This window comes from Ambystoma mexicanum, chromosome 3p, assembly GCF_040938575.1.
Source record: "Ambystoma mexicanum isolate Mex_15411 chromosome 3p, UKY_AmexF1_1, whole genome shotgun sequence".
NCBI lineage: Eukaryota > Metazoa > Chordata > Amphibia > Caudata > Ambystomatidae > Ambystoma > Ambystoma mexicanum.
The window spans coordinates 861,015,064-861,040,581 of NC_090925.1; the positions used below are offsets into that span (position 1 = coordinate 861,015,064).

Here is a 25,518-nt window from a genome sequence, read left to right on the forward strand (position 1 = left end):
GGGGAGCTGAAGATCTTCTTTGCATGTCAGTAAGTCTTGCACAATGTTTTTAGTAAAGTTTGTAGAAATAAGATAAACTTGAAGGATCACAAGCTGAGAGGCTTGTGAGGGGCAAAACTGTAAGCAACTCTGCAAGGGCAACCAAGACAAGACTAAACTGAGGGCAAGTAGGGCTACACAACAAGAGGTAAGTCCTCTTAGGTTCACTGTACCTTTGGTTAGAAGAAATGGTTCCAGCTGGCGTCTGTTCCTGTGCAGCTCTGCAGATCCTGGTGTTCCTGGGCATCAGTCGTGGGGACAAGAGGGAGGACATCTGGGGACTCGAGCACTTCAATGGGGAAGGCCAGCAGCAGCAATGAGCAAACTTCAATTCAGCGGCATTTCACAGGTTTCAGCTCCTTGTATCTGACTGCTAATAGCAACACTGTGGTTCTCGGATACCACTTCAGAGTTTCCTTGCAACTGGGGTCCAGCAATCTGTTGAGGTGGCTCAGGCTCGGTCAGTCCTGCTTCAGGGAAGTATGGAGGATCTTCTTGGCGCTCGGGTCTGACTTAAAAACGATCCACTCAATATGGTGTTCCTCTCGCTGGCACTTCGGTTCCAGCAGCAGTGGAAGTACAGCCAGCTTCGAGAGGATGTCAAAACGAGTTCACTTTGGAGTTGATTGGTCCCACCAACTCAAGGGGAGAAGTCGTCCTTGCAGGGCTTCTCTAGTCGAAACGAATTTGGAGCTTCAGCACAGCAGCAGGGCTTCACCGGGCAAACCAACGGTCCAGGAGTTGCAGCAGGCGTCTCTTCCAAGTTCTTCTTTGGATTCCTTAGTCCAGTGGTCGACTCTGCCTTCCAGCCCAAAAGCCTCACCTTTTATGCAGGTTTCTCTCATTTATTCCAGCCTAGCTGTCAATCACACAGCAGGGTGGCTGTCCTTGCCGGACAGCCAGCTGGCCAATCACCTTTTGGGTGCATTCCTGTAACCAAGAGGATTAAGCACAGTGAGTTTCAGGCACCTCCCTCACTTGCTGCCCTTGCCAGACATACTGGGGCCAGAGGCGGGCTTCACTCGTGAATCCCACCAAAGGCAAAACGAACAAAGTGACCAGATCTGGTTTGGCGCGCAGAGTAAATCTCAGGAAGGACCTTTAAGTTCCTTTCCGACAAGACATGGCAAAAAAGAAGACTGGGCCATTTTAACCAAATGGGAATCCATGGGTGCCTTACTGCAGCTGCGAACGCAGCCCGCGATAAAAACACAATGGTAGTAAAAGTAAACCACTACCACCAGTCATTAATGGTAGAAAGGGTAACATAAAAATGTTACCTGAGAAACTAGACAAGTAACCATAAAAGATACTAAGTAACCCCTCCAGCACCCTATGGTAAGATAGTGCGTGCTGGGTCTAGAAAGTTACACAATGTTAGTAAAGTAAATTTCACTTCACTGCTCTTGGAAACAGTAGTTTCACCAAGAGAATGTATTTAAATGTTTGGGAAATCTAAGAGACTTCTCTTTGCCACTGCACTGAAGGTGCTGTGTGTCCAAATGCAAAGATGATGCCTATGGAGTTTGTCAGACTCCAAAGTCAAAAGAAAGAGTATAAATCACAGCAAAAATACATGAGAGAGTGGGAAAGAGGTCTTGCACTCTCCAGATTAGAAATTAAAAGTCCAGCAAAAGAACTGGGGGTCTCTAAGGTAGAGAGGAATTGGCATATTTCTGAGAATTCTCCCTAATAGCGACAATATGCCTTGCCCACTCCATAGCACTGTCCATGTGTGCACTGAGAGCCCCGAGGCATCTAATTCACTCACCCTTCCCACAAATGCCCACATTCCAAGGTGTAGCGATTTGCGCAAACCCCTCTTACCTCCTACTATCACTAAGGAGGAGCACTTTAAAAAGCATTCTCCTCTCCACCAGGAGTCTCCAACCGATCAAGCACATCCAAATCGAGCCCCAGACTTTGTCACATCGCCGTGCACTACAGGTCCAAACGACCCAGCGCACCATAGCTCAACAGTCGACCTTCTTTCAGCTCCGCCCACAAGGTTTCCTAATCACCTTAAGAGCCCTCATTGCCACAGAGCCTACTACAAGCTGCTGCCATGCCCATCCTCTCTACCATTGCTTAATATTTTCACATGCGCACCCCTCTTCCCACCAATTCCATGGCTGTTCCAAGCCCTCTACCAATTCCTACCATGCTGCCACTAAAGCCCTCCCACTGGACCATTCCAGAATTCCCCAGCTCATGGATCTACACATCCCAAGTCCGTTTGAGCGCACACATGCCCATTCCACATCTCAACCTCGTCTTGCCGCCTCATCCACACAATCACAGCCTGTCCCATCCCCCATGGCTCCTGCATACAAGCCTGCATTCACACCATTACCAGCCTCAGCCATAAATTCACACACACTTTGCAAGTGTATACTAAATGTCACATTCTCTAAGCAATTACACTAACAGACCACCCACAACACTTCTTCCACGCCTTCCTACAGCCCATACACTCATCCACCTAGCACTTCCCTCACCTCCCAGCATTTTTCACATGCACCACTTTCTTGCAACCTACCGACATTACCCGCATATCCTCCCAAACCTCTCAACACATCATCTACTTCCCCCATCCTTCTCCAGGCCAGAAACTCGCTACTGAGACAACACACTTATCTTCTTGCATCCATCATGCCTGCCAATCACTCATGCATTCCAGCAAGAAATACCAGCCCTAAGCTGATTACACACCACCACCCTGAAAACACACTGTCACCTCCTCCACATCACTTGACTCTACCATACCATGCATTGGCCCTGCCCGTGTTCTCCAACTCCGCTCCAGAACCCACTCTTCCCCACCCACCCAAAAAACACCTTTGCAATTCACCAACTGCCTCTAAAAAACCTTCTCCACTCCCCACACCACTACTGCCCCCACACCCAGTATACCTCTTCCACAGCCACTCTTCCCCCTCCGGCCCCCAAACCCTTGCCTGTGCTCTTGTTAATGCACGCTTCATCTATGCCCATGCCCCCGACATCCATGACCTCCTTTTCAACCATACTCTTGACCTCTTAGCTGTTACTGATACTTGGCTTCACAATGCTTCCGACCCCCTCCTCTCCCTTGCAGTACCTACTGGTTATTCCCTCCTCAGGACTGATAGTCTAGACAGTTTAGGAGATGGGGTTGCCATTATACATAAATCAACTCTCCCCATTAGAGCCTCACCTCTACAACAACTCCCAGGCTATGAAACCCTTATGGCCAAATTTGAATCCTCCCCTCAGACTGCCATCAACTTACTCCTCTACCGCCAACCCTCCCACTCTGGTACACCTGAATCTGACATCCTTCTCCTCATCACTCCCCTCCTCAAGCCCAAAACCAAAATAATTCTCCTATGGGACTACAACCTAGGTTTGAACGACCCCTCCGACCTTAAGGCATCCACCCTCACAGCTACCCTGGATGCGATGAACTTCGCCAGTCCTCTCCCCTACCCATGAAAAAGGAATAACTCTAGACTGGATACTCCCATGCAACATTCCACTAGAAGTATTTTCTCTCCCCCTTCCCTGATCGCTAATTGATCCCTTTCTCCTTCACCACCATTACCAATAACACCCCATGTATCAGCGAATCCCTTCGCATCACTGCTAGACACACCCGCAAGCTCAGTCTATCTTTTAGCCCCTTCCATCCTAGCTTCCCTCATTCCTCCCCCTGACAACTCCTCACCAGAAGCCATTCTCTCATCTTACAACTCAGCATTGCTCATAACACTAGACAAACCCGCTCCCCTCAAAACCACCTCAGGCAAAAAACATAATACCCAAAATTGATTATCTGATGATCTAGCCTCCCTCTGGAAAAATAAACTAGCGCTTTAATACCTCTGGAGGAAAAACCCCTCCACTACTGACAAATCAGCCTTCCAATGCCCAGAAAATTCCTCAGATCAGACTATTAATAAACTGCTGTTTGTCACCACCGGTATCGCTACAAAAGGCCACTAAGCAGGGTTGCTCCTATACAAATTCCATTTGGAACCACTACTATCAAATTCGCCACGCGTACACAATCAAGGTTATTACTTTCAGTGCGGTAACACTCACAAGGCAATTGCATATGCCGATGAAATGCTCTTCCCAATCTCTTACCCAGTTATCTTGCTTTTTGCAGCACTTCAGGAACTTCAACGATTCGGCAAGGTGCCCGGCTAAAAAATCAATATTATTAAATCTGAAATTCTGAACCTGTCGCTCAAACAGGCCGAACTGACAAGAGCAAAAGAAGCAACTCAGATTCTCTTGGTGTCCAAAGGACTCAGTTCTCGGGGTAACCATTACACATATGCTTAGAGATCTTTACTTCGCAAACTTTTGACCATTATTAGCGGACATACAGAAATGACTACAGACATGGAACCCGCTCACAGTCTCTTGGATGGGAATTATCAGTTCAAACAAAATGGTCATTATACCCCGGGTCCTTTATCTCTTTCAGCCCCTCCCGATTCCGTTACCATCCGCTTTCTTCTGCACCCCTTTACAAGATGATTTCCAATTTTTATTTTGGAAAAACAAACCCACCCCCCCTTGCATTTCACTCAAGACCCTAATGCTTCCTACACACAGAAGGGGGCTGGGACTCCCAAACTTGAGTACTATCGAGCTGCACAAATGCGCGTAGTAAAATAATGGTTTGGGGGAAACGCAGAAAGGAGATGGGGCAGATGGAAAAAGCAAGGTCCAAGAATGGGAGAAAAGCTAGTTCACTTGTAGTGCTTCTCCTTGGTTTATTTCACAATATCTTAGGTTCTCATAGTTCAGGGCTCACTGGTCTAGGCGAAGTGGTCCTACCACATGGTCCATCCACCACAGGTTGTGCAACCAGGATCCCTAGGCTCTTCAGCCCACACAGGTTCTTCTAAACTGTGTACAGGGTCACGCTCCCTTAGTTTCTCTTTGTTGGCCTCTTGGCTTTATTTGCAGTGTTTACACTCCTCTGACTTCTCCTGGTTAGCCTCCTGGCTCTGCCATAATGTGTCGCACACCTCTTGCCAGTCTTTGCCTTGCCGTACTGCATTTACTCATTAAGTTCACTTTGTGGTGGTCTTGTTCATATCCCACTTTTCTATGGCACTCTTTCACACTTGCACTCTTTTCCATAGGTTGCTTTCATATGGGCACTTTCGCTTTGACTGTCCTCTATTTGTTTTGCCCATAACGTTTTACTCGATTCCGTATACAATAAGCTTAATTTAGTTTGTTATTCAACAGAAATTAAATATGCTGAATTTCAAGTTTCGCTTCAGTGCAGTATTCAATATGCATTAGATATGCTGAATTTCAACTTTCCCTTTAGCTCAGTATTCAATATGCATTCAGTGTTTAATTTCAAGTTTCTATTCAGTTTGGTACTTCATTAACTCTTTGAATCCCGCTAGGAACGCCCCGACTGTCAGTAGCTTTCTCCGAAACTCACTGGTCCTCGGCGGCTCCCGCTGCTTCGTTTCTGATCCGCAGGTCGGCGGGCCAGCTTCAGCAAGCCCCGCTCGCACACCGGGCTACCTTGCATATGCCGGTAGCTCTACTGCCTTTGCATGAATGCGAATGGTGTCCTCCTTTCATTCTGCTCACAGCTTCCACTGCTGATTTCTTGATACAGAGGCTCCCACACTTGTGACAGCCCAACAGCCGACTTGCCTTGGGCTGTACAGGTTCTCTGGGCTGCTGGCTGGCATCCTGGCTCCTCCAGCAGTCCCACCCCAGCTAGCTCCTTTGGAAAAAGGGTGTCCTGCTGATTTCTCCCCCACAGACCTCCCTGGTCTTCTCTGGCCCTCATTTTATACACCTGAAACCAGTTAACAGGTTACAGTTGTAGATCCTTAATTGGGCATACGTGACTATGATTAAGGGGACATGCCTTACTCGCATCATTCTCTGCAACCATCTTCTTCTCAGTACCAGAGTGATACAATGAAGGTGTAATGTTCATTACTCTGTCTCCTCTTCCCAGTACTTTCAGATGTTCAATATGGGGAAATGAAGGGAGATGTTTAGCAGTAGCCCATAAAGGCCTGGAGTTTGGGGGGGTGGGAGGGGTTAGGTTGGTCATCAATAGGGAAAGGGTGGATACCATGTCTCGCATGTGTGTGCCCCACTTTTAACCCTTCTCCTTTTCATCCTCTTTCTGATGCCTCTGTACTGGTAATATCTCTTGTCATTCTCTTTTTCAATGGGATGGGGATAACAATATCCCATGACTGCCTCTGGAATAGAGGGCCCCTCATGTTGGGGGTGCCAAATACTGCGTCTCACCTGAGGCCAAGGACCTTCCACCCAGGTGATCCTCCCTCGCTTCTCCACCCCCTGGGTCAGGATCTAAAAGCGATGACCTTTCCCTGGTCACCTCAGGAGAGGACCCAAGGGGAGTAGATGTGAGGACACCCTCGGGTTTCTCATAATTGCTAAACAGTCTTTCACCTACAGCACAGTACAGATTAACATGTTTAGGGAACGATCCCCTGGCTGCACTCCTCTACAATCGTTCCTAGGTGCATTCATGATCTGAGATAATCGGCCTCTACCCACCTATTGTTTAGAGGGGAGTCCATACATCCTCTTTATGAAAGGGTGTCAGTTTCATCCCATTCCACCTTTGTGCCATCTAATAGAAGAGATGTGGTATGTTTTCTGCTCTCTATCAGGGATCATAACTCTTTGGCTTCCCCGATGTTTTGGACTATAGCGCTGATTAGCCAAGACCAAAATAGTGAATGTTTAGGGATCATGTGAGTCATGTCCAAAACGAATGGCGAGCTGAAGGTTGCAGATCTCTGCTCTATATGTGCACTTGCTTTACAGTGTCCTACAGTGAAGTAGCTGGTGATCTAAAAGGCCAACCATGTACTGTTTGGCAAAATACCTCATCTTTAGCTATGATCTATTAAAGAAGGGTCATTGGTAAATAGAAATGTTCTGTGCTCTTGTAAGCACCATGTGATTGTCTGTCGAACATCCAGTTTCCAAAACAAGTAAACAAACAGAATCTGTTTTTATTCCCACAGTGGTGTCTGAGCAGATCTACTCAACTGTTCCTTGTGGTTGCAATGTGTTATGTGGAATTTGTATTTTGCACTCCTGACATTCACATGACCTTGTGCGGTTGAGACCTACTCTATTCTGTCCTGTGTTCACCTCACAAAAGCAAAGAGACAGATCCTCCTCTCTCTTGCCTCCGAAAGTGAGTGTTTTAGATAGAGCATTGCACTTGTTGGTTTGGTTGGTTCATGTGAGAGAAGGGCACCAGTTGGTGTGAGGGCCCACAGTGTGGGTGATTGACCTTGGAAGACTTTTTCTGCTAATGCTCACCAGTTTCCACTCTATTGCCACCAGGAGCTACATGAAAACCAGAGCACCCCAAAGCGTGAGAAGCAGGAGTGGCTCCTGCGACAGAAGGAGACCATGCAGCACTATCAGGCTGAGGAGGAGGCCAACCTGCTGCGGCGGCAGCGCCAATACTTCGAGCTGCAGTGTCGGCAGTACAAAAGAAAGATGCTGTTGGCCCGGCACAACCTGGACCAAGATCTTCTCCGGGAGGTAAGCGACTGCTCTTGGAGAAAACATATGTGGCAGTGCCTGTTCTTATCTGAGAGCTTACCCGGCTCTGTGATGGGACATCTTTGCAGGAGCATGGTGAGCAGCTCAGAGGTTAGCAAGAGCTTTGTCTGCTCAGACAGTGCAGCAGTTCATAGAGCCAGGGGAACACCAAGTTCACTAACATAGGTCAAGGGTCAGTATAAGAGGGGAAGTGACATAACTGTTCATATAAATAATTGTCCCAACCAAAGGTTTGCGTGCTATTTTAGCAATTTGCCTCATTTACCTGCATTTCAGCCTGCAGGACCAGGCAGTCGCTTATCCCAGTCCTATCCCGCCAGGTCTTAAACTTGCGCATGCCATTATCTCCATCCTTTTAATCTTCCAAGGTGTAAGGATCACCCAAGCACCCAACTTTTAGGAAAGATTTTCTTTTTCCTGCTTTCCTTCCATAGACTTCTATGGGACACCCTTTAATTTTGCTCTGTTTGGAATCCTGGCCTGACTTTTTGGAAGTATGTAAAGCCTTCTTTACTTTCCTTGTCTTTTTAGCCGATTATTATGCAGAAACGGATAATTCCATAAGAATATCAGCACTGAGCGACTGCGTCTCTTAGTGAATTTCTTGTATAAATGTTGATTGCCTCCCAAATTTCTTGCGTTTGCCCTATTGTCGTATCAAATTAAACTTCAGATATACAGTCTTGAAATTGTATCATGTCATTAATTTTAATAAATGCGTTCAGCCGACACGTGTTTCAACCACTGGTCGTCTTCAAGGCTTTAAACATGTGCTGCCATACTCTTAAATACACTTCCTAATTCTTCTTGTGACACTATTATGTAGTATTGGTATAGCTCATGGTTAGTATAAGCCCTCACTTGCTGGGTGCTTTTATGTCTTCTATTTAGTAGTGAATCCTCGTACCTTGGGTAGTTCAGCTTCTCCTCGTTATATTGGTGGCTTGTTCCACTCCTATAACACTGCTCTCAGGGATGTCTGCAGACAACACGTGGCACGCTAGCTCTGGAATGAATCCCTACAAGACATCCCTCGGAGCAGTGTTATAGGAGTGGAACAAGCCATCCGCAGATGTACTTTACATCAGCTCCAATTACTATTAAGGAACATACATCCCTAGTAGCAGGAAGGCTCTCCAGTTTTCGAAAGGATTGTGTCCCCACACGTTTTCCTCATGTATGATATATCCAGCTTCATCTGCTTCGGCAAAACATTTCGGCAGAGGGCGCTGTGCATCAATGCGGTCGACTCAGTCATCCTTGAGACGGAGGCCCTCTAGGGACGTCATCGAAGGTACATATGGAACGCACAGCACCCGCTGGTTTCAGTTCAGTTTTTCCAAGTAAGCTATCATGTCGTGAACTACGGCGCGCTTTATATTACTTTGTAATGTCTTCGCCCCGAAGACCGAGTTTAAGAAATGCCAAGACTGTGGCGCTACAATGTTGCTGATGGGCCCACATCGGGGTGGGGGGGGGGGGTGTGTGTGTGGAGCACAAGACCTCGACCTGTCAGTCCTGTCAATCGATGACAGGAAACGCTTTGAAGGAGCGTAAAGGTAAATTGGCAGTAGGTAGACTCCTCAAAATATCCCCTTCGACTACCTCATCGAAAAACCATTCCTCTGACGAAGTAAGAGATGACTCTCCTCAACAGAGGAAAAGGTCTAGGTCACGGAGTGGCTCTTACCACTCCTCCTCGTAGTCCATGAGAAAAGGAATCCTAAATCGCCTACCTCCCCCATCTCCTATCCAAAGAGGGAGTATATCTTGCCTACTAAGGCCTCGACTCCGGCTGGATGGTCATAATTCAGGCAGGAAATAATTTCTTTTTTCAAGAAACCAGCTCCCTTTATGCAAGTAGACCATGCTCTGGGCAAAGGCCAGATTTTCATCGAGATCCGTTGAGGTCTCGAGTCGAACAATCATTGAAGACTGTCGAATCATCAAAGTCCGTCACGGACAAAGTTCATGGAAAAGGCGACATCTAAACCATTGATGCATTCGCCATCCAAGACACAGACTTCATAAACACCAAAACCAAATTTGACGACTGCATCGGCATCTGATTCGATGCCTCCAACAGACATTCAAAAATCCTTTAAACCATTGCCAAGAAAGGATTATTTTTTTTTTAAAATCTCATGTCGATTTATGAAGACTATGAGCCTTCAGATGACAATAATACTCCTTTTGGGTTACAATATGGCACACCTAATGTTTCCGATAGTTCCTGCATTCTAGACTCCTCCGATATAAAACTATGTGATCATGTACAAACAGCCAGTGGGGTGGACACATCTCCAGAATTGGAATTTGTCAAGCCAGACCCAGCAGATAACACAGATGCCTCTTACAGGCAATTAATGAACAAGGTCATTGATTATCTGGGATGGAGCAGACCTGTACTCCCAGTCGAACAGGATGACCTCACGGATATCCTGGACAAAGGTCTCCCCACTCTAGAAAGAACATGGTATGATAACCTGTTCTGTTTTTTTCCCACTTTGAGGAGCTTGGGGTTGGTCACCCTAAGTTACCTTCTGGAGCCCAGACGTGGACCCCTTGCTCAGAGACACAGCTCCACCTCACTGATGAGGCCAAACAAGGCTGAAACACGTGTCTGGGGTTGCTGTTGGTACTTGTTCAAAGGAGGTTTGCCTGGCATTTCGGTGCTGGCCTGCCCTTTTGGGCTGGACAAAGACTGATAAGCAAATAGATATTCCTCCTTTGTGAAAAATACAGTGAGCAAAAAGCGATGGCTGCAGACTCTCAAAGTGGGTAAAAACCACTGAACAGGTTATCATGCCATGAGAGTGGCGCCTGCTACCTTTTTTGAATTAGTCAGGGGTATACTGATGATCTTGTGGATGGACAAATGACAATTCATCAAGGTCCACCTCCTGAGTAGGACTTGGTCAGTGACTTGTTTAGAAGAATTTGTGTTAATCCAGTATTCTTCATACACTTGTTAGAGGTAGTGCACTCAGACTATGTCAATTGTAAGCCTGGTGGGAGCATGAAGGGGAAACCTTAAAGCGTCACTGCTGTATCAAAGGGAAGTGCTCTGTTCAGATAGTTGACAGGATGTGGTCTATAATGTAATGCGAAATCCAGGTTAATTCTGTGATAGTAGTATCCAGGGTCATACCATAAGAGCAGTGTCATTCAGCATACACAGTTGGTGTTACAAAATCACTTTAGTCACACGTTCTGTGTCTCTCCCGTAACCACCTTTTATGTTTTTTTAATAGGGCAAGGTCGTCCTTAAGGTCAAACCTTCCTTCCTACATAAGATTAGATCAGATTTTCATCTGGGACCAAAGTTAGTATTACCTTTTACCCATCATCCTGGCAAGGAAGAGGAAAGGTTACCCAGACTTGACCCAAGAAGGGCTCTGAGTTTCTACATTTCAAGAATGTCAGTTTCGTCTAAATGACCAACTGTTGATAGGATATACTGGTCATAGACTGGGACAGGCTGTAACTAAACAAACATTGTCAAGAATGATAATATTAGCTATTACTGAATGCTATAGACTGACCGGGAAAGATCCCCCAGAAGGCTTGAGCCCATTCCACAGGGGGCATGGTTACTTATTGTGCTCTGCAAAGAGGGGTTCCAATAAATGAGATTTGTGAGGCAGCCACTTGGTCTACCATTCACACCTTTACTAAGCAATACTGCCTTGGTTCCACCTTAAGCCAGGATGGACATTTTGGTAAAGCAGTTCTTCATTTGGTTCATAACCACCATTGATTGCAAAATTCTTACACTCTCCGCCAAAACTAATACTGCTTTGGGAGTCTATAAAAGATGAGAAATACGTGGGAGGTCACAATCCATTTGAAGAACAAGTTACTTAACCCTGGTAATGTTCTTTCGACTGGATGTTCCTCCCACATATTCCTCATCGCCTATCCCACAGAAAATGATGTGATTTATACTTTATGCTCGTTCAGAGTCTGGTATGTGCTTAATCAAATTAATGCTGATAGTTCTACTGTAAGAAAAACACGAAAAAACAGAACTGAAGCCACTGGGCGCTGTTTGTTCCATATTTTCTCCAGCATGGGGTCTGGCATAGATTCACATGAATATTCCCTGTCAGGCTAGGAATCCTCGGTAAAGAAAAAATCGGTTTCAGTTTAATTTCTGAACTGTCTTTCTCCTAACAACCGAGCTCTGGGTCATACTGCCCCCAGCCAATGACTGCCCCCTCACTGAGCCCCTCCTCTGGTAGCCATCTTCAGATTTTTACCGCACGTTCAAGTGTTGGGAGTCCTCGTGTTTAGCTCTCAAGCTTTTACTTCGTTTTTTCGCTTTTTGGAAGAGTTTACTCTTCGAGCCTTGTGCTCAATCGATCTACCTTCTGATTAATGGGGACCCCGTTTTTCGGATTCTTCAGCGCCCCTAAAGAGCGAATTTCATCGAGTTTCTTCGTGGAGGCTTCCAGAAGATTCTTCAGTCCTACGCCGCGTGGACCATGTCGGAGGACAAGGATTCAACACCCCCTGTTCAGGATTTGGTCCGACTCTGGCTTGCAGAATGTCTTTTCGGACGACAAGTATTCCCAGTGTCTTTACTGCCTGTACCCGATGCACAAGGAGGAAGATTTTGTGTTTTGCCAGGAGATGGCCCTTCGCACGATGAAGGCTCGGCATAGGCAGCTGAACGAGTGCCTACAGGCCAAGGCCCCTAATCTGGGTGGGTCCCAGCAGCAAGCCTCTCCCAGTTCTAAGACGGCTGAGCGGGCTTCTAAGACCTTTGAGGGTGCCCCTCCCACAAGGGTCCAACAAAAGGCTAAGCACTGCGAGTCCACTGTCACTGGGAGCGCCGTTGCAACAGGCTCCTCGGCGGCCAGGGCGCGTTCGACGTCTCCAGCTTCGCTCACCAGTCAACGCTCAGGAAGTCGGACCATCCAGGCAAGCTCAAGGAGAAACCCAAGACCGACCTGCCGGAGAAGACCAAGGGGGATCTGGACGCAGACCCTATTCCCCCCCCAAGGAGAAGGCCAAGCAGAACAAGAAGGCCTCACAGGACAAGGATCTGGTCCTGACCGTGAAGGCTCAGGTACACCCGGGGCGAAGGCCCAGCCTTCCATCGAGGCGCTGATGGCGTCTCTTGCAAAGGCTGCCGAGATGGCTCCGCAGGGTGCAACCCCAAAGGCGAGGGTATCTCTTCCTCCCAGGAGGGAGGCTGCGTTCCGACCCATAGAGAGGACTCCAGAGAAGATGCCAGTCCTCTCCCCGAGACCTTCCCCTCTGGAGGCGAAGAGGGGAGGGGGCCTTCAGGGTATGGATATCTCCTCTGAGGAGGAGCTAGTCTGCCTGCAAACCATCCAGGAGGAGCCCCATGACTAGCGCACAGCCGAATGCGCCGACCGCGAGGATACCGTTGAGGAAGAGCAGCAAGGCAACGAGGGCCTGGGCTCCCAGCCGGTGCCCCACCTGCATTGTCCGCTTCCACCTCAGCTGCCGCCCCCACCTCAGCTGCCCCCTAGAGACCTCTCGGTGGACATTCTCTTTGCATTGCATACTCTGGTGTCGGAGATACAAATAAGGATGCCCATCACGCCTGCGGCACCGGCGACGACTGAACCCCTGCCAACGGGGGAGCATCCGGCCAAGAAGAGGGTGGTACACCCTCCACCTACTTGCCCTCCCCACGAGGCATGAGACGGATCCTGACACAGCGACAACGGTTACTGGCACGGACGACGACGGTGGGATGGGGGACCCCCCGTCTCCAACTCCCAGATCTTCCCTGCTGGATGAGATTGGCTCGTTCCACGCAATGATCTCCGGGGCTTCAGAACTCTTCCAGCTCACTCCAGAGGAGAAGGGGGGTTTCTGTGGTGTAAGCAGCGGCCATGAAGAAGTCCTCGGGCGCTTCTTCCTCGGCAGCATCCACCCTGCCGGACAGCGAGGGCGAGAAATTAGATGCCATGGGACGACGGGTCATCTATTCCGCAGCGACGACCATCAAGGCCGCCCTTGCCATCGTGGCACATAAAACCAGGAGCTGTGGTTCAAGATCGCTCCCATCCTGGACTTACTCCCCAACGACAAGAGGTCAGAAGCGCTGGAAATTATGTAGGAAGGCGATGTGGTGTCGGACTACGCCATCACGGTGGCCACGGATGTTGCTGAAGGGAATTCCACCAAATGGACAACAGCGTTTGCCTTCGTTGTGGCTTGCTCAGGGCCACCAACTTTTGCCAGAAAGTTCAGTTGAAGGTGTTGGACATGCCCTTCGACGGGGACAATTTGTTCGGGAAGGCTGTGGATGAGTCTCTACAAGCCATAAAGACGGAGATGGCACGTGCCTTGGTCACTCTTAAGCAACAGAGGCTGTTCTTTCGGCCCTCAAGCAACAAGTCTCAAGGATCCTCCAAGGGTTTCAGCAGCGGTTCCGCTTCTTACCGCCAACCCTCCAGCTCTTTGGCCCAGGAAACCAACAGGGGACGCTCCAAAGCCTTCGGAGGAGGGCGTCATTGCCAGGTTCCCCAAGGTGGCCCTTTGACGTCCAAGCAGGATTGAATCGGCCGTGACGTCAGGCCCCCACCTGTGGACCCTGGTGGGATGCTGGCTGGCGAACTTCGTCAGCGTGTGGAAGACCATCTCCACTGACCGCTGGGTGCTGGACGCTCTCGCCCATGGACACACCCTGGAATTTCAACAGGAAAACCACGTCCCTCAACTGCTGCTGGAGGTGCAGGTCATGTTAAGGAAAGGCGTGAAAGAGCTTGTCCCAAAGAGGCTCTGGGGTGTACTCTAGGTACTTCCTTGTGAAAAAGACAGAGGGTGGAGGCCCATCATCGCTATACGTCAACTAAACAAATACATAAAGTCCCAAAAGTTCTGGATGGTCACTCTTCACATGTTCGGGCAGCTCGAGGAGGAAGACTTTGTCGTTGCTGGACTTGGAGGATGCGTACTTCTACATCCCCATTCACCAGGGACACCGCAAGTTTCTGCGCTTCGTGGTTCAAGGGAAGCACTACCAACTCAAGGCCCTTCCCTTCAGATTGAAGTCGACGCCAAAGGTTTTCACCAAGTGCCTGGCGCCGGTGGCGGCGCAGCTGCGACTGGGAGGGATCCATGTCTACCCTTACTTGGACGACTGGCTTGTCCGGGCCAGTTCGAAGGACATCGCCGTCGACCACTCAGCGAGGACCGTTTGCCTACTGACAGAGCTGCGATGCTCGGTCAACTATGTAAAGTCCTGCTTTACTCAATTGCAGGACGCACTGTTTCTTGGATCCAGACTCAACAGTGTCGTGCCTGGCTTCCCCGTCGGAGGAAAGGATAGCGGCCATCTTCAGCAAGGTGCAACGGCTGTTGGCACTGAAGGTCGCCACAGTGAGGACCATCAAGTCTGTGCTCGGCATGATGTTGTCATGCATCTGCCTTATCCGACTATGCAGGCTACGGATATTCCCACTACAGGAGTTCCTCGACGACCGTTGGATACAAGTGTCGAGAAGCTTCCAGGACAAGATCACCCTCGACGAGAGCTTCCGTCGAGCGATAAAGTGGTGGGGAGTTCACGCTCATCTGTCCGGAGGCACGGATTTCCAGACCCCACCGGTCCAGGAGACGGTCACGACCGACGCCTCCCTGGAAGAATGGGGAGCTTGCACAAGAGGCCTGTGGCTGCCAGAGGAGAAAACTTTGCACATCAACGTGCTGGAGCTGCAGGCCGTGTTTTGGGCCCTCAAGTCCTTTCTCCCGTCCCTCAAGGGCAAGGTGGTGCCGGTCTTCATGGACAATACCACCACAGTGTTTTACATCAGGAAGCAGGGAGGCACCAGATCCCTGGCACTCTACAAAGAAGCGCAGGTCCTATGGCACTGGCCCGTCGTCCAGTGGCTGTTACTCATTCCTTTTCATCTGGCAGGAGTAAAGAATACTGTCGCCGACTCTCTCAGCAGGGAGTTACGCTCTTGCCACGAGTGGGAACTTCGGCAGGACCAAGTGGATCACCTGGTACGAAGATGGGGCAATCCCCAAATCGATCGGTTTGTGAAGGCGACGAACACCAAGTGCCGGAGGTTCGCCAGCAGGTTTCCCCAGCCGGGGAGCATGGGGGACGCATTCTCATTCCCCTGGGATGGCCTGTTTCTGTATGCGTTCTCTCCATTGCTGTTGCTTCTGCGACTCATCAATCAACTCGGAGGATCCTCGTCGCACCAGCGTGGTCGAGGCAGATCTGGTAGCCGGACCTTCTCAGCATGTCGGTGCCCCCTCCAATCAAGCTTCCGGTGGTCGCAGATCTTCTCGCAGGGAAGGAGGTGCAATTCTACACCACGACCCAGCATCGTTGAACCTGAAGGCCTGGCTCCTGTAGCGTTAGAGTTCGGGGGCTACAATCTCCTATCGGACTGCAAGGAGGTGCTTGCCAAGGCCAGAGCATCATCTACTCTAAAATGCTACGGACATAATTGGAAAGGTTTACCATTTGGAGCTGTGCACGGAAGATCGATCCTCTGAATCACGGCTCCGCAGGTACTACCATTTTTGCTGTTGTTGGCCAAAGCAGGACTGGCTCATGCCTCCATCAAAGTTCATCTGGCGGCTATCTCCCACTACACCAGATCTCCAGGACGGTCGTCATTATGGTCACACTGTCTGGTTAAGGAGTTTGTTAAAGGACTGTTCCGTTCGTTCCCGCCGGTGAAGGCTCCAGCCCTGGCGTGGGAACTCAATGTGGTACCGACTAGGCTCATGAGTACTCCATTCGAACTTATGCAGACTGTTTCACTGAAGTTCTTGTTGTGGAAAACCACGTTCCTCGTGGCCATCACCTCTGCACGACGCGTGGGTGAGATTCGGGCCCTGTCCTGTAAGCCACCTTTCCTACTTTTCACGACATGAGGGTGGTGCTGCAGATGCACCCCTCCTTCATGCCCAAGGTGCCATCAAACTTTCATCTAAACAAGCCCTCGCTGTTGCCTGTGTTTTTTCCGACACCTTCGTCGCTGGCTGAAAGGACTTTGCACTTGCTTAATGTGGCTAGAGCGCTGAAGTTCTGCGTGGACTGCACAAAGAGTTTCCGGAAGACGTCGCAACTTTTTGTGAACTTGGGCCCTGTGAACCATGGGAAGGCCCTCTCCAAGGCTTCCATTTCCAGGTGGATCTCTGGCTGCATTACCCATTGTCACCGGTTGGCAATCCGACCACTGCCTGGCTGTCTGAGAGCTCATTTGACCAGAGCGATCGCTGCAACTACAGCGTTCCTGTCTGGTGTGCTCCTGCTAGACATCTGCAGGGCTGCTACGTGGAGGTCGACGCACACCTTCAAGAGCTTCTGCGTCTACAGGGATTCCAGGGAGGAGTCCAGAGTCTGCCAGGCAGTGCTGCGCAACCTGTTCGCTTGAAGGTGGGTCTGGTGAGGAGGCAAGAGATACTTATGTTGAGCTTTGCCACCTCCCGTGGTTGTGCATGTGTGTACTGTGATGTATTCTTTATTCATGAGCATGTGAATCAATGCCAGACCCCATGCTGGAGAAGGAACAAGTTACTTACCTGTAACTGTTGTTCACCCGCATGGGTCTGGCATGGATTCACAATCGAATCCTCCCTCCTGCCCCTCTGCGGCTCTTCTCTTGGTCCTACTGCCACTGGTGCTGCTTACCTGCAAACCTGAAGAAAACATTTATAGACTCTTGTCTGTTACTTACCTGCCTCTCTTACCCAGCCCCTTGGTCATTGCACCCGCAGTGCCCCCCCAACCCCTCCTTGACTCTGTGCGAATCACCTAGTATAGCGATGGACTTTTAAATATTGTCTAAGCAGGGTTTAACTCAAATTATAAGAGTTACTAAAGTTTGCTTTTATTCTTCTGTAGTTTCTCACTTTTGTCTTGCTTATTTGGGATACTTTTTGGTACACCAAATCTCGCGGAAGGGAGTCCATTAAACCCCCACATCCCTCCCCACGCTCCCAGCATTGCAAACTGCCTCAGAGAGCTTGCGATGGACCTGGGGAAGGGAGCCATTACCCCTTGTACTGTGAAACATCAAGCCAAGAGATCGGGGGAAGGAAGCCATAAACCCAGGTATTGTGTATCATGAAGCAAAGCCAAAGAAGGCCTGGGGAAGGTAGTCATTCCCCTGGCACTGTGAGAATACTGGGAACAAGATACCTGTGGAAGAGATTCCAAGGTGGCCGCTGACACTAGATAGACGTTTCGGCAACCGCTCCTGTGCCCGCCAAAAAATTACAGCGGTTCCACCACCCCCGGAGCTGTTAAAGGCCATATAGGTGGTGGTACATGGGACAGAGGACTTCCAACCCCACCCCCCCCCCCCCCGACCCTCCCCCCTACCTCCCACCACCACCCCAACAAGGACTGTGATCTGGACAGGGGGCCAGAGTGGGAAGGCCTGCTGCCGTGGACATCACGCTTCTCATCGCGCAGGCAGGAGATCCATCAGTGGGACCCTCTGCAGGAACCCACACCAGGAGGATCAAGGAGTACTGAGGCCGGACCCTGGTGGGAGAGATGGGGAGATCCGAAGCAGGATGGACTGGGGTGGTGGGGAGCGACCCTGCACTAGTCACAGCAGATGGGAGGGACCTGGCAGAGGGCAACGGTGAAGAGACTGAGGGGGCCCCTGTCAAAGATTGCCGGAGGCCTTGAGCCTGGGAGAATGGGGCGGCTGCCCTAAGCAAAAGCCTCATAACGGGCAACATCAACGAGACAAACTGGGCACCCTCCCGGCACCATCCCCACCATGTGAGCCCCAAGCGTTGCGAGGAACTTGGGCAAAACGGCTCCAGTCACGACGGACCATAGACGACCCCACAGAGACCAGGGCTGCTGAGCCCATATCCAGACAGGATCTGCATAACGATCTAATGACCCTTCAGACAACGCGCACTAAAGCCTTTGAAGAGCAATTTCAGTTATGCAAGCAGATCTTAATACAGCCCTGGCAGAAATAAGGCAGGGGATTGGACAATTTGGGGACAAGACAGACATCCTTGAAAGGGGACTACAAGAGGTGGACAAGGATACCACTGCAAATAGTGAGGCCATAGAGCGGCTCAGTGTGGCAAAGCGGATCTAAAGTTGTAAATGGAAGATATGGAGAATGGGTCGAGGAGGATCAGTATAAGGATCAAAAACCTGACAAAATCGTCCATGGACAAAGACCTGAAGGGAGAGGTCCAGAGTGTCTTTGCGGATCTCTTGGGGGGCAGGCGGGATACAGGACCAGAAGGGATAGAATTGGACACAACTGGTAGACTGGTGAAGGGCCCCAACACCAGGCCAAGAGATGTCCTAGCAGCGTTCTCTCGATACACGCAGAAGGAAGCGGTCTTGCCTGCGACTTTCCTCTTCCGACTGGTCTTTGAATGGGAGGGGCCAAAAAAGTGTATCACTTGAATGCAGGAGGCAGCTGACCTTCTGCAGATTGAAGCAGGGCAGGACTGTCAAGAAGACCGCCAGTCTCCAGGCCAATTTCCTCACCCCCCCCCCCCCCACACACCTTTGCCGGATGGAGAATCGCACAAGGCCCCGATCCTAGGAATGGACACGGCAGGAGAAAGGTGTAGGAGGGTGAAGTTGCAGGGTCTACAACTAAATACTCTGGTGGGGCGAGGGGTGAAATTGGGCAGTTAGGGCAGGAACGCTCAGGGAGGGGGAGCGAAGCGGGGGAGGGGGTGCAAGGAGGTGGCCGAGGGGAGGGTGGGTAACATCCCGGAATTGGAGGACGGGATGCAAGAAGATGGGTCGGCAAGGGGGAGAACGTTTTGGGATTGGGAATCTGGGCCAGGAGGAGCAGATAGGAGACCGATTGAAGGGGTGGGGAAAGGGAAACGCAAAGGGCTGTAATCCAAGGGAGTGGAGGAAGGGGTTGCTGTGGAGGATGAGGGGACAGAAAGATAAAACATCACAGGTCAAGAAAGGAAAGGCGCGCCTGAGATCTATATTCATTCAAATGGGCAATTTATAATGTGAGGACTTAACACCCCACTCAAGAGAAAAAATAATTACCAACAAAACAGGCCCAGACATTCTGGCGATTCAGGACTATCCTGAAGAAGGACCAGGCGAGACTCCACAGCAGGGTTTCTTTAGAATTTGTCATGCCTCCAGTCCAGCTAAGACATGCGGTGTGGCACTGGCTTTTCAGAACGTAATGGACCTCAAATTAAAGGACACCAAGGCAAATAAAGCGGACAGATACGTAATCGTACTGGGGAAACACATTGGAGTAACATATACGCTGGCTTCTGTGTACGCACCTAACTCTGGGTAGAAGGTTTTCTCCAGGAAATTCCTAGCCATAATTGAGGGGTTCACAAAGGGGCACATAATCATTATGGGTGACTTCAATCTTGCCTGTTCCTGGGACTTGGATAGGACCTCGGGAGTGGGGGTGGCCTCTACCCCACTGAAGGATAGATTCAAAGCCCTGGGACTACGGGACGCCTGCAAGAGGGTGACGGGGGGGACAGAGAAGGTTTCACATTCATGTCCAGCGTGCATGGCACACATTCCCACATTGACTATATATGGGTGTCAGCCCACCTGTTGGGAGCAGTCATGGGCATAGAGGTGGGGCCCCTTGGAATAGCTGACCAGGAGGTGGCAACAAAGGTGCGCCTACCTGAGCGCAAAGGCAGGGGGATTATTATTTGAGAGGAGGGAAAGATCAGGGACTTTGAGTTAAACGAGGCTGCTGACACGGAGGGGGGGGGGAGCATCTGATGGGACACATTCCAGGCCACGATAGTGGGGGGGAGGGGGTAATGCATAATGGCCACAAAGGCACAGATGAGGCTCCTTGAGGCCCTGCTAGAGGAGGAGATGGAAGAAACTAGGCAGCGAGCAGGGGAGGCCCCCTCCAAGAAATCAATGAGGGAGTACAGGCAGGCAGTCGGGCCAACTTAACGTCCTCGGGGCTAAGAGCAGAGGGGTCCTAGTTATACGTCTGACAGAGTTACTACGCGAAAGCCAACAAGGTGAATGCACTTCTAGCACGACTGAGTGGGGGACGGGTTGCGGGGGACAACACCATTTCAGCTATAACGGATGACCAGGGGATTCGCCACTCCCCTACGGAGGAAATTCAGGAATGCTTTGCCACTTATGCAGAATTATGAGACCCAGAACCCATCGAATCAGCATCAAACAGATTTTCTGGAAGGGATTTACCCTCCCTTGGTGGGGGTTTGGAGAGGGTTGAGGAAGGCACTGGGACAGGAGGTTCGTGGCAGGTGTTCCCCTAAATGAAGCGCCCATGCGGGATGGCTTTACAGTGTCCTTTTATAAAGCCTATGCATGAGTCTTAGTCTCATATCTCACCAGCCTTTTTAACCACTTTCTGGAGTCTGGTAGAATCTCAGCCTCCATAGAGGAAGCTGAAATAACTCTTTATCCCAAAAATAGAGTCGACTCTAAAATATAAACTAAAATCTTGGCCAATAGAGAAAATTCCGCCCTCCCCTTCCCTCTCCCTGCCTCCCTCCTCCCCGAGCATGATCCATTCGGACTTGTCAAGTTTCGTGCACGTGCTGCAGATGTTTGATATCAGGTGCATGGCACATCTGATGGAGAAGGCCCACAAGACAGTTTCAAATGGATTGTGTCCTCCCACGTATTCCTCATCTTATGATATTCGTATCTTGCCAGCTTCGCTGCTTTGGAAAACAATTTTCTCAGCAGAGGACGCGGTGCACGAGGTTGATGCGTCTGTCCCTCGACGGGCTCCGTACCGTGTAAACGTCACCATCAGTATAAATAGCTTGTGCCGCGCCCGTTGGCTTCAGTTCTGTTTTTCCGATTGTTTCGCTCTCAAACGGTGCGCTTCGAAATTTTCATCAGGAAATGTCTTCTTCCTCCCCTTCTACTCCCAAGACGGGGTTCAAAAAATGTATCGATTGCGGATCGAAGATGTCGATTACAGATCCTCCCCACATTTCTCTTTGGTGCCTATTTTCAGACCATCAAACCGGCGACTGTGCCTCCTGTCAGTCGATGACGGAGAAGGCCCTTCGTGAGAGGAAAGGTAAACGGGCGGTGATAAATTACTGTGAATCTGGAAATATATCCTTGTGAATTGCCATGGGACATTTACCTAAAAGGATGCGGTTCTCAGAAGCCCAAATGGAAGGAAAGTAGGATAAGAAGTCGTCCAGAGCACTACAGTAGCTTTGGAATCCTATATTTGTGAAAAATCTTTTTCACCGGTTTTGATTACCCGAGAGACTGAACTTTTCTGTTGGTTGGAACCACAGTGAAAACTTGACTTTGGGGAGAGATCATCCATGTGCAGTTGGTTTAGTGTTAGCGACAGAGGTAGACTTTTGAGGCATGACAGTGACATTTTTGGTTTTGAAGATTCTGACATTTTCACTAGTTTTATTTGATGCAGGGAAACCCCTCTTAGCTTTAGGGATACAGAGGCATGTTTCTCACCTTTTCTTAAGTCTGTACCCAAGAATATGCCGCCATTGTGTCCAAGCCTTACTTCTGTATCCTTATATAAAACAGACATGCTAAGCAAACTTTAATGTATGCGTTCTTTTCTGTTTAATCGGGTTAAGGTTTTGCATACCTGTGAGACTCACTGTATGTCATGTATTTCATGGGCTGTTAGCAGACAGAATCTGGATGTTGAGGATTAATCCTCTGGCTGATCCTCTGAATGTTAACAAAAAAATGCATCATTGTTGCTCAACAGTCATATTTTTCATGTGTCTTAAGGTGATGTTGCAGTGTATGTTAAAGTGCCCCTTCTGTGAAGCTTCTTTTCAGCGCTTAAAAATGCTTACCCGTAAAGGACTAGAGTTTGTTCCAGAACTCGTACTCCATTCCCTTGTGCATTCCTTCCTCCTTCATGCCCCCCCGCCCCTTCTTTGAACTCTCCTTCCAACTCTGTCATAACTAACTTCCATCCTAACTAATTTCTCTCTATCACTAACACCCTGGACATCTTTGCCTCTGTCAAGATGATCTGCATGAAGCCTGCCTCCAAATGCAACTCTTGGTATGACTCTGACTTAGCCGCCTTGAGACAAGAGTGCAAAGCGGCAGAGCAGAAGCGGCAGTCATCTAGCTCATCCCCTGACAAACTGGCCTGCCGTCTACTCTAAAGGCAATACCGTCTTTCCATCTGCTCCTACAAAAGAGCCCATGTCGAAGCTTGCATCTCTGGAGCCACAAAAAACATGGCTGAACTCTAAAATCTGCAAGGAGCTTAGCAATCCTACCTCAGTCTCCTCCTCCCTCCCAGGCCTTATGCTCTGCACTGGCCTCCCAATTTTCCTCGAACTCTTATCCTGTCCTCTCATCTGCTCCACCCCACCTCCCTCCTCCTTTCACCTCTTTGGACCCCCTCATACTCTCCTCCCCATACTCATTTCACTCTCCCATTGCACCTGATGAGATCTCTAGAGTTGTCCGCTCTATGAAGGTCTCATCTAAACTGGTGCTACCCTGCTCCTCCAGAACCATCAAGGACAATATCAACACAATCGTCCCTGCCTTGGCTGACTTCTGCAACCACTCTTTTGCCACTGACTTTCCCCAACCCCTCAAGCACTCTCTTGTGCACCCTCTCCTTAAAAAGCTATTTGCTGACCCCTCTTACCCGGCTAACTATCGACCTCTCTATCACCCCTTTCTTGGGCAAACTGATGGAGAAGGTGGTCATCCCCCAACTGACCATCCACACTGAATTCGCTGGCTGCCTCCATGGCTGCCAGTCTGGTTTCAGGGCCACTGAAACTGCTCTCCTGAAAACCCGAGAAGACCTACTCTCTAATCTGGACTCAAACACTCGTTCTGTTCTGATCCTCCTCAATCTTTCCTCTGCTTTTGACACTGTCAACCACTCCATCCTCATAAACAGTCTCCGTAATAACCTGGGCATCACGGACAGGGCACTGGCGTGGCTTACCTCTTTCCTCTCCAACAGACCCTCCTGAGATCAAATTGGTCCTTTTCTCTCCTCCAACTCACTCTACACCTGTGGTGTCCCTCACTGATCTATCCTATCGCCATGGCTCTTAAACATCTACATGGCTCCAGTGATCTACACCTCATTTCCAGTGTTACGCAGACACACCACTCTCTTTCCAGCTGCCTTCCCCTACCTCCTCTTTCTGCCTTATACCTGACTGCTATTCAGACATGGTGCTCTGCTAATGATCTCTCCCTCAACGCCAACAAGACAGAGATACTTCTGATCGGGATGCCTGCTCCTAGTTTCCCCCTCACTCTGGCCAAATTCCTTGGGTCCCCTCCCCTCACCCACTTGTGAGGCAAAAAAAATTGGGATCATCTTTGACTCCTCTCTCTCCTTCTCTCCACACATCACAGTCCTTGTCAAGAAGTCAAATGTTCAGCTTCATCTCGTCGGGGGCATTCTACCTTTCCTCAACTTCCCCCAGAATCTCAATGTTTCCAGAGCCCTGGTTCTCTCTAAGCTTGACTACTGCAATAGCCTCTTCCTCCACCTTTCTCTTTTCTCCCTTCACCCCCTCCAACTAATCCAGAATAGGACTGCAAGACTTGTACTTGTCCTCAAGCCCAGGGACTGCATCTCTCCAGCCCTAAAATCTCTCTGGCTCCCGGTGGCTGCAAGGATGATCAAATTCAAAACCCTTTGCATCATCCACAGGACGGTCTGGGGCCTGGGACCTCTACGTCCAACTTTCTCTCCCAAAATACCTCCCAGCCAGAATCCTTGGTCTTCTTGCTCCAACTCTCTGCAGGTCAAACAGTGCCTCTCTCTGGAACAGCCCCTCCCTTACCTCCCTCATACAGATCTAAAATTCCGGAGACTTCTCAAGACCTTCCTTTTCTCCTCTTCCTTTCCTCTCCCCCTCCTGTGGTAAACTCTCCCTCTGCTGCTGCGACTGGGGCCGGGTCCCTTCAGAGTCATAAAGGGAACTGACCACCCCCCACCAGTCCCTCCCAGCATCCTTTGCCAGCACTTGTCTTCGGGCTCCCTTTCCCGGACTATCGCAACCCAGTCCTCCTGTCCACTGCACTCTTCCTCCCTTTCCCTCCTCTTTTCTCCCTGGCACTTGCCGTCATGGCCTGACCAGCACTTGCCCGCACAGCACCTCACCCGTGGGGGTACCCCACTCTTGCACTTCTTCTTCTTCCCCCCAAACCCTTTGCATGTATCACCTTGTCATGCACTTGCACTGTGGGATTGTCACAAGGCCAATATAACCGCTGTCTTCTGGCGCCTAGAAACCTGTGTATAGGAGCCTTAGAAAATGTCCAATAAATAAATGCGCAAGTAAAATTGCCAGTGTAGCGCAGAGAGCTCAGCCAGTGCACTTTTCTGTCTGAAAGTTCTGATTCCCTGGGCAATACTACTGTTTGCTCTGCTGAAAGACAGCCAGTATGGGACTCGAACTCTATTTTGAGTTCTAATATGAATCGCTTTTTGCGTTTGGTCTCCCTTGGATCCTCATATATGTAAATGTGTATGCATTGCTTTATGAATTTGCAAGCCTGCTCATATTTGAACTTATTAGCACAGCGCTTTTGTAGTCTGCTCGTACCTGTGCCTTCATTTTTCATATATTAACTATTGTGGCTCTACTTGACCCCCTTAAATGGTTGGTAGTGGCACTTTTCTTTATGTAAATATACCTCTGCAGCATGGAATCTTTCATGCATTCATGCCTAATATTCCCTGTCGTCAGGGAATCCTCTGTAATATTAAAGCAGTTTAGCTTTAAAGCTTAAACTGCTCGTCACGTATAAAGCCTATTGCTGTCACTTTGGATCAAACTGCCCCAGCCAATGGCATTAGTCCTCCTTAGCTTCACCCCTGGTGGCCATCTTAAGATTTTTACTGCACGTTTACCAGTCATCTTTGTTTTGTGCCTCGAAATATCGACTTC

General features: G+C 49.6%; 1 protein-coding gene across 4 annotated transcripts in view; it reads left to right on the plus strand.

Moving 5' to 3' along the window:
* The window catches only part of LOC138581009 (serine/threonine-protein kinase TAO2), a 1,567,916-nt gene that overhangs the window by 1,181,772 nt on the left and 360,626 nt on the right, over positions 1-25,518 (plus strand). For all 4 annotated transcript variants that reach the window (XM_069652009.1, XM_069652012.1, XM_069652010.1 and 1 more), the window contains one exon: positions 7,408-7,611. In XM_069652009.1, coding sequence (XP_069508110.1) covers positions 7,408-7,611 — 204 coding nt within the window. The remainder of the gene's footprint in view (positions 1-7,407; positions 7,612-25,518) is intronic.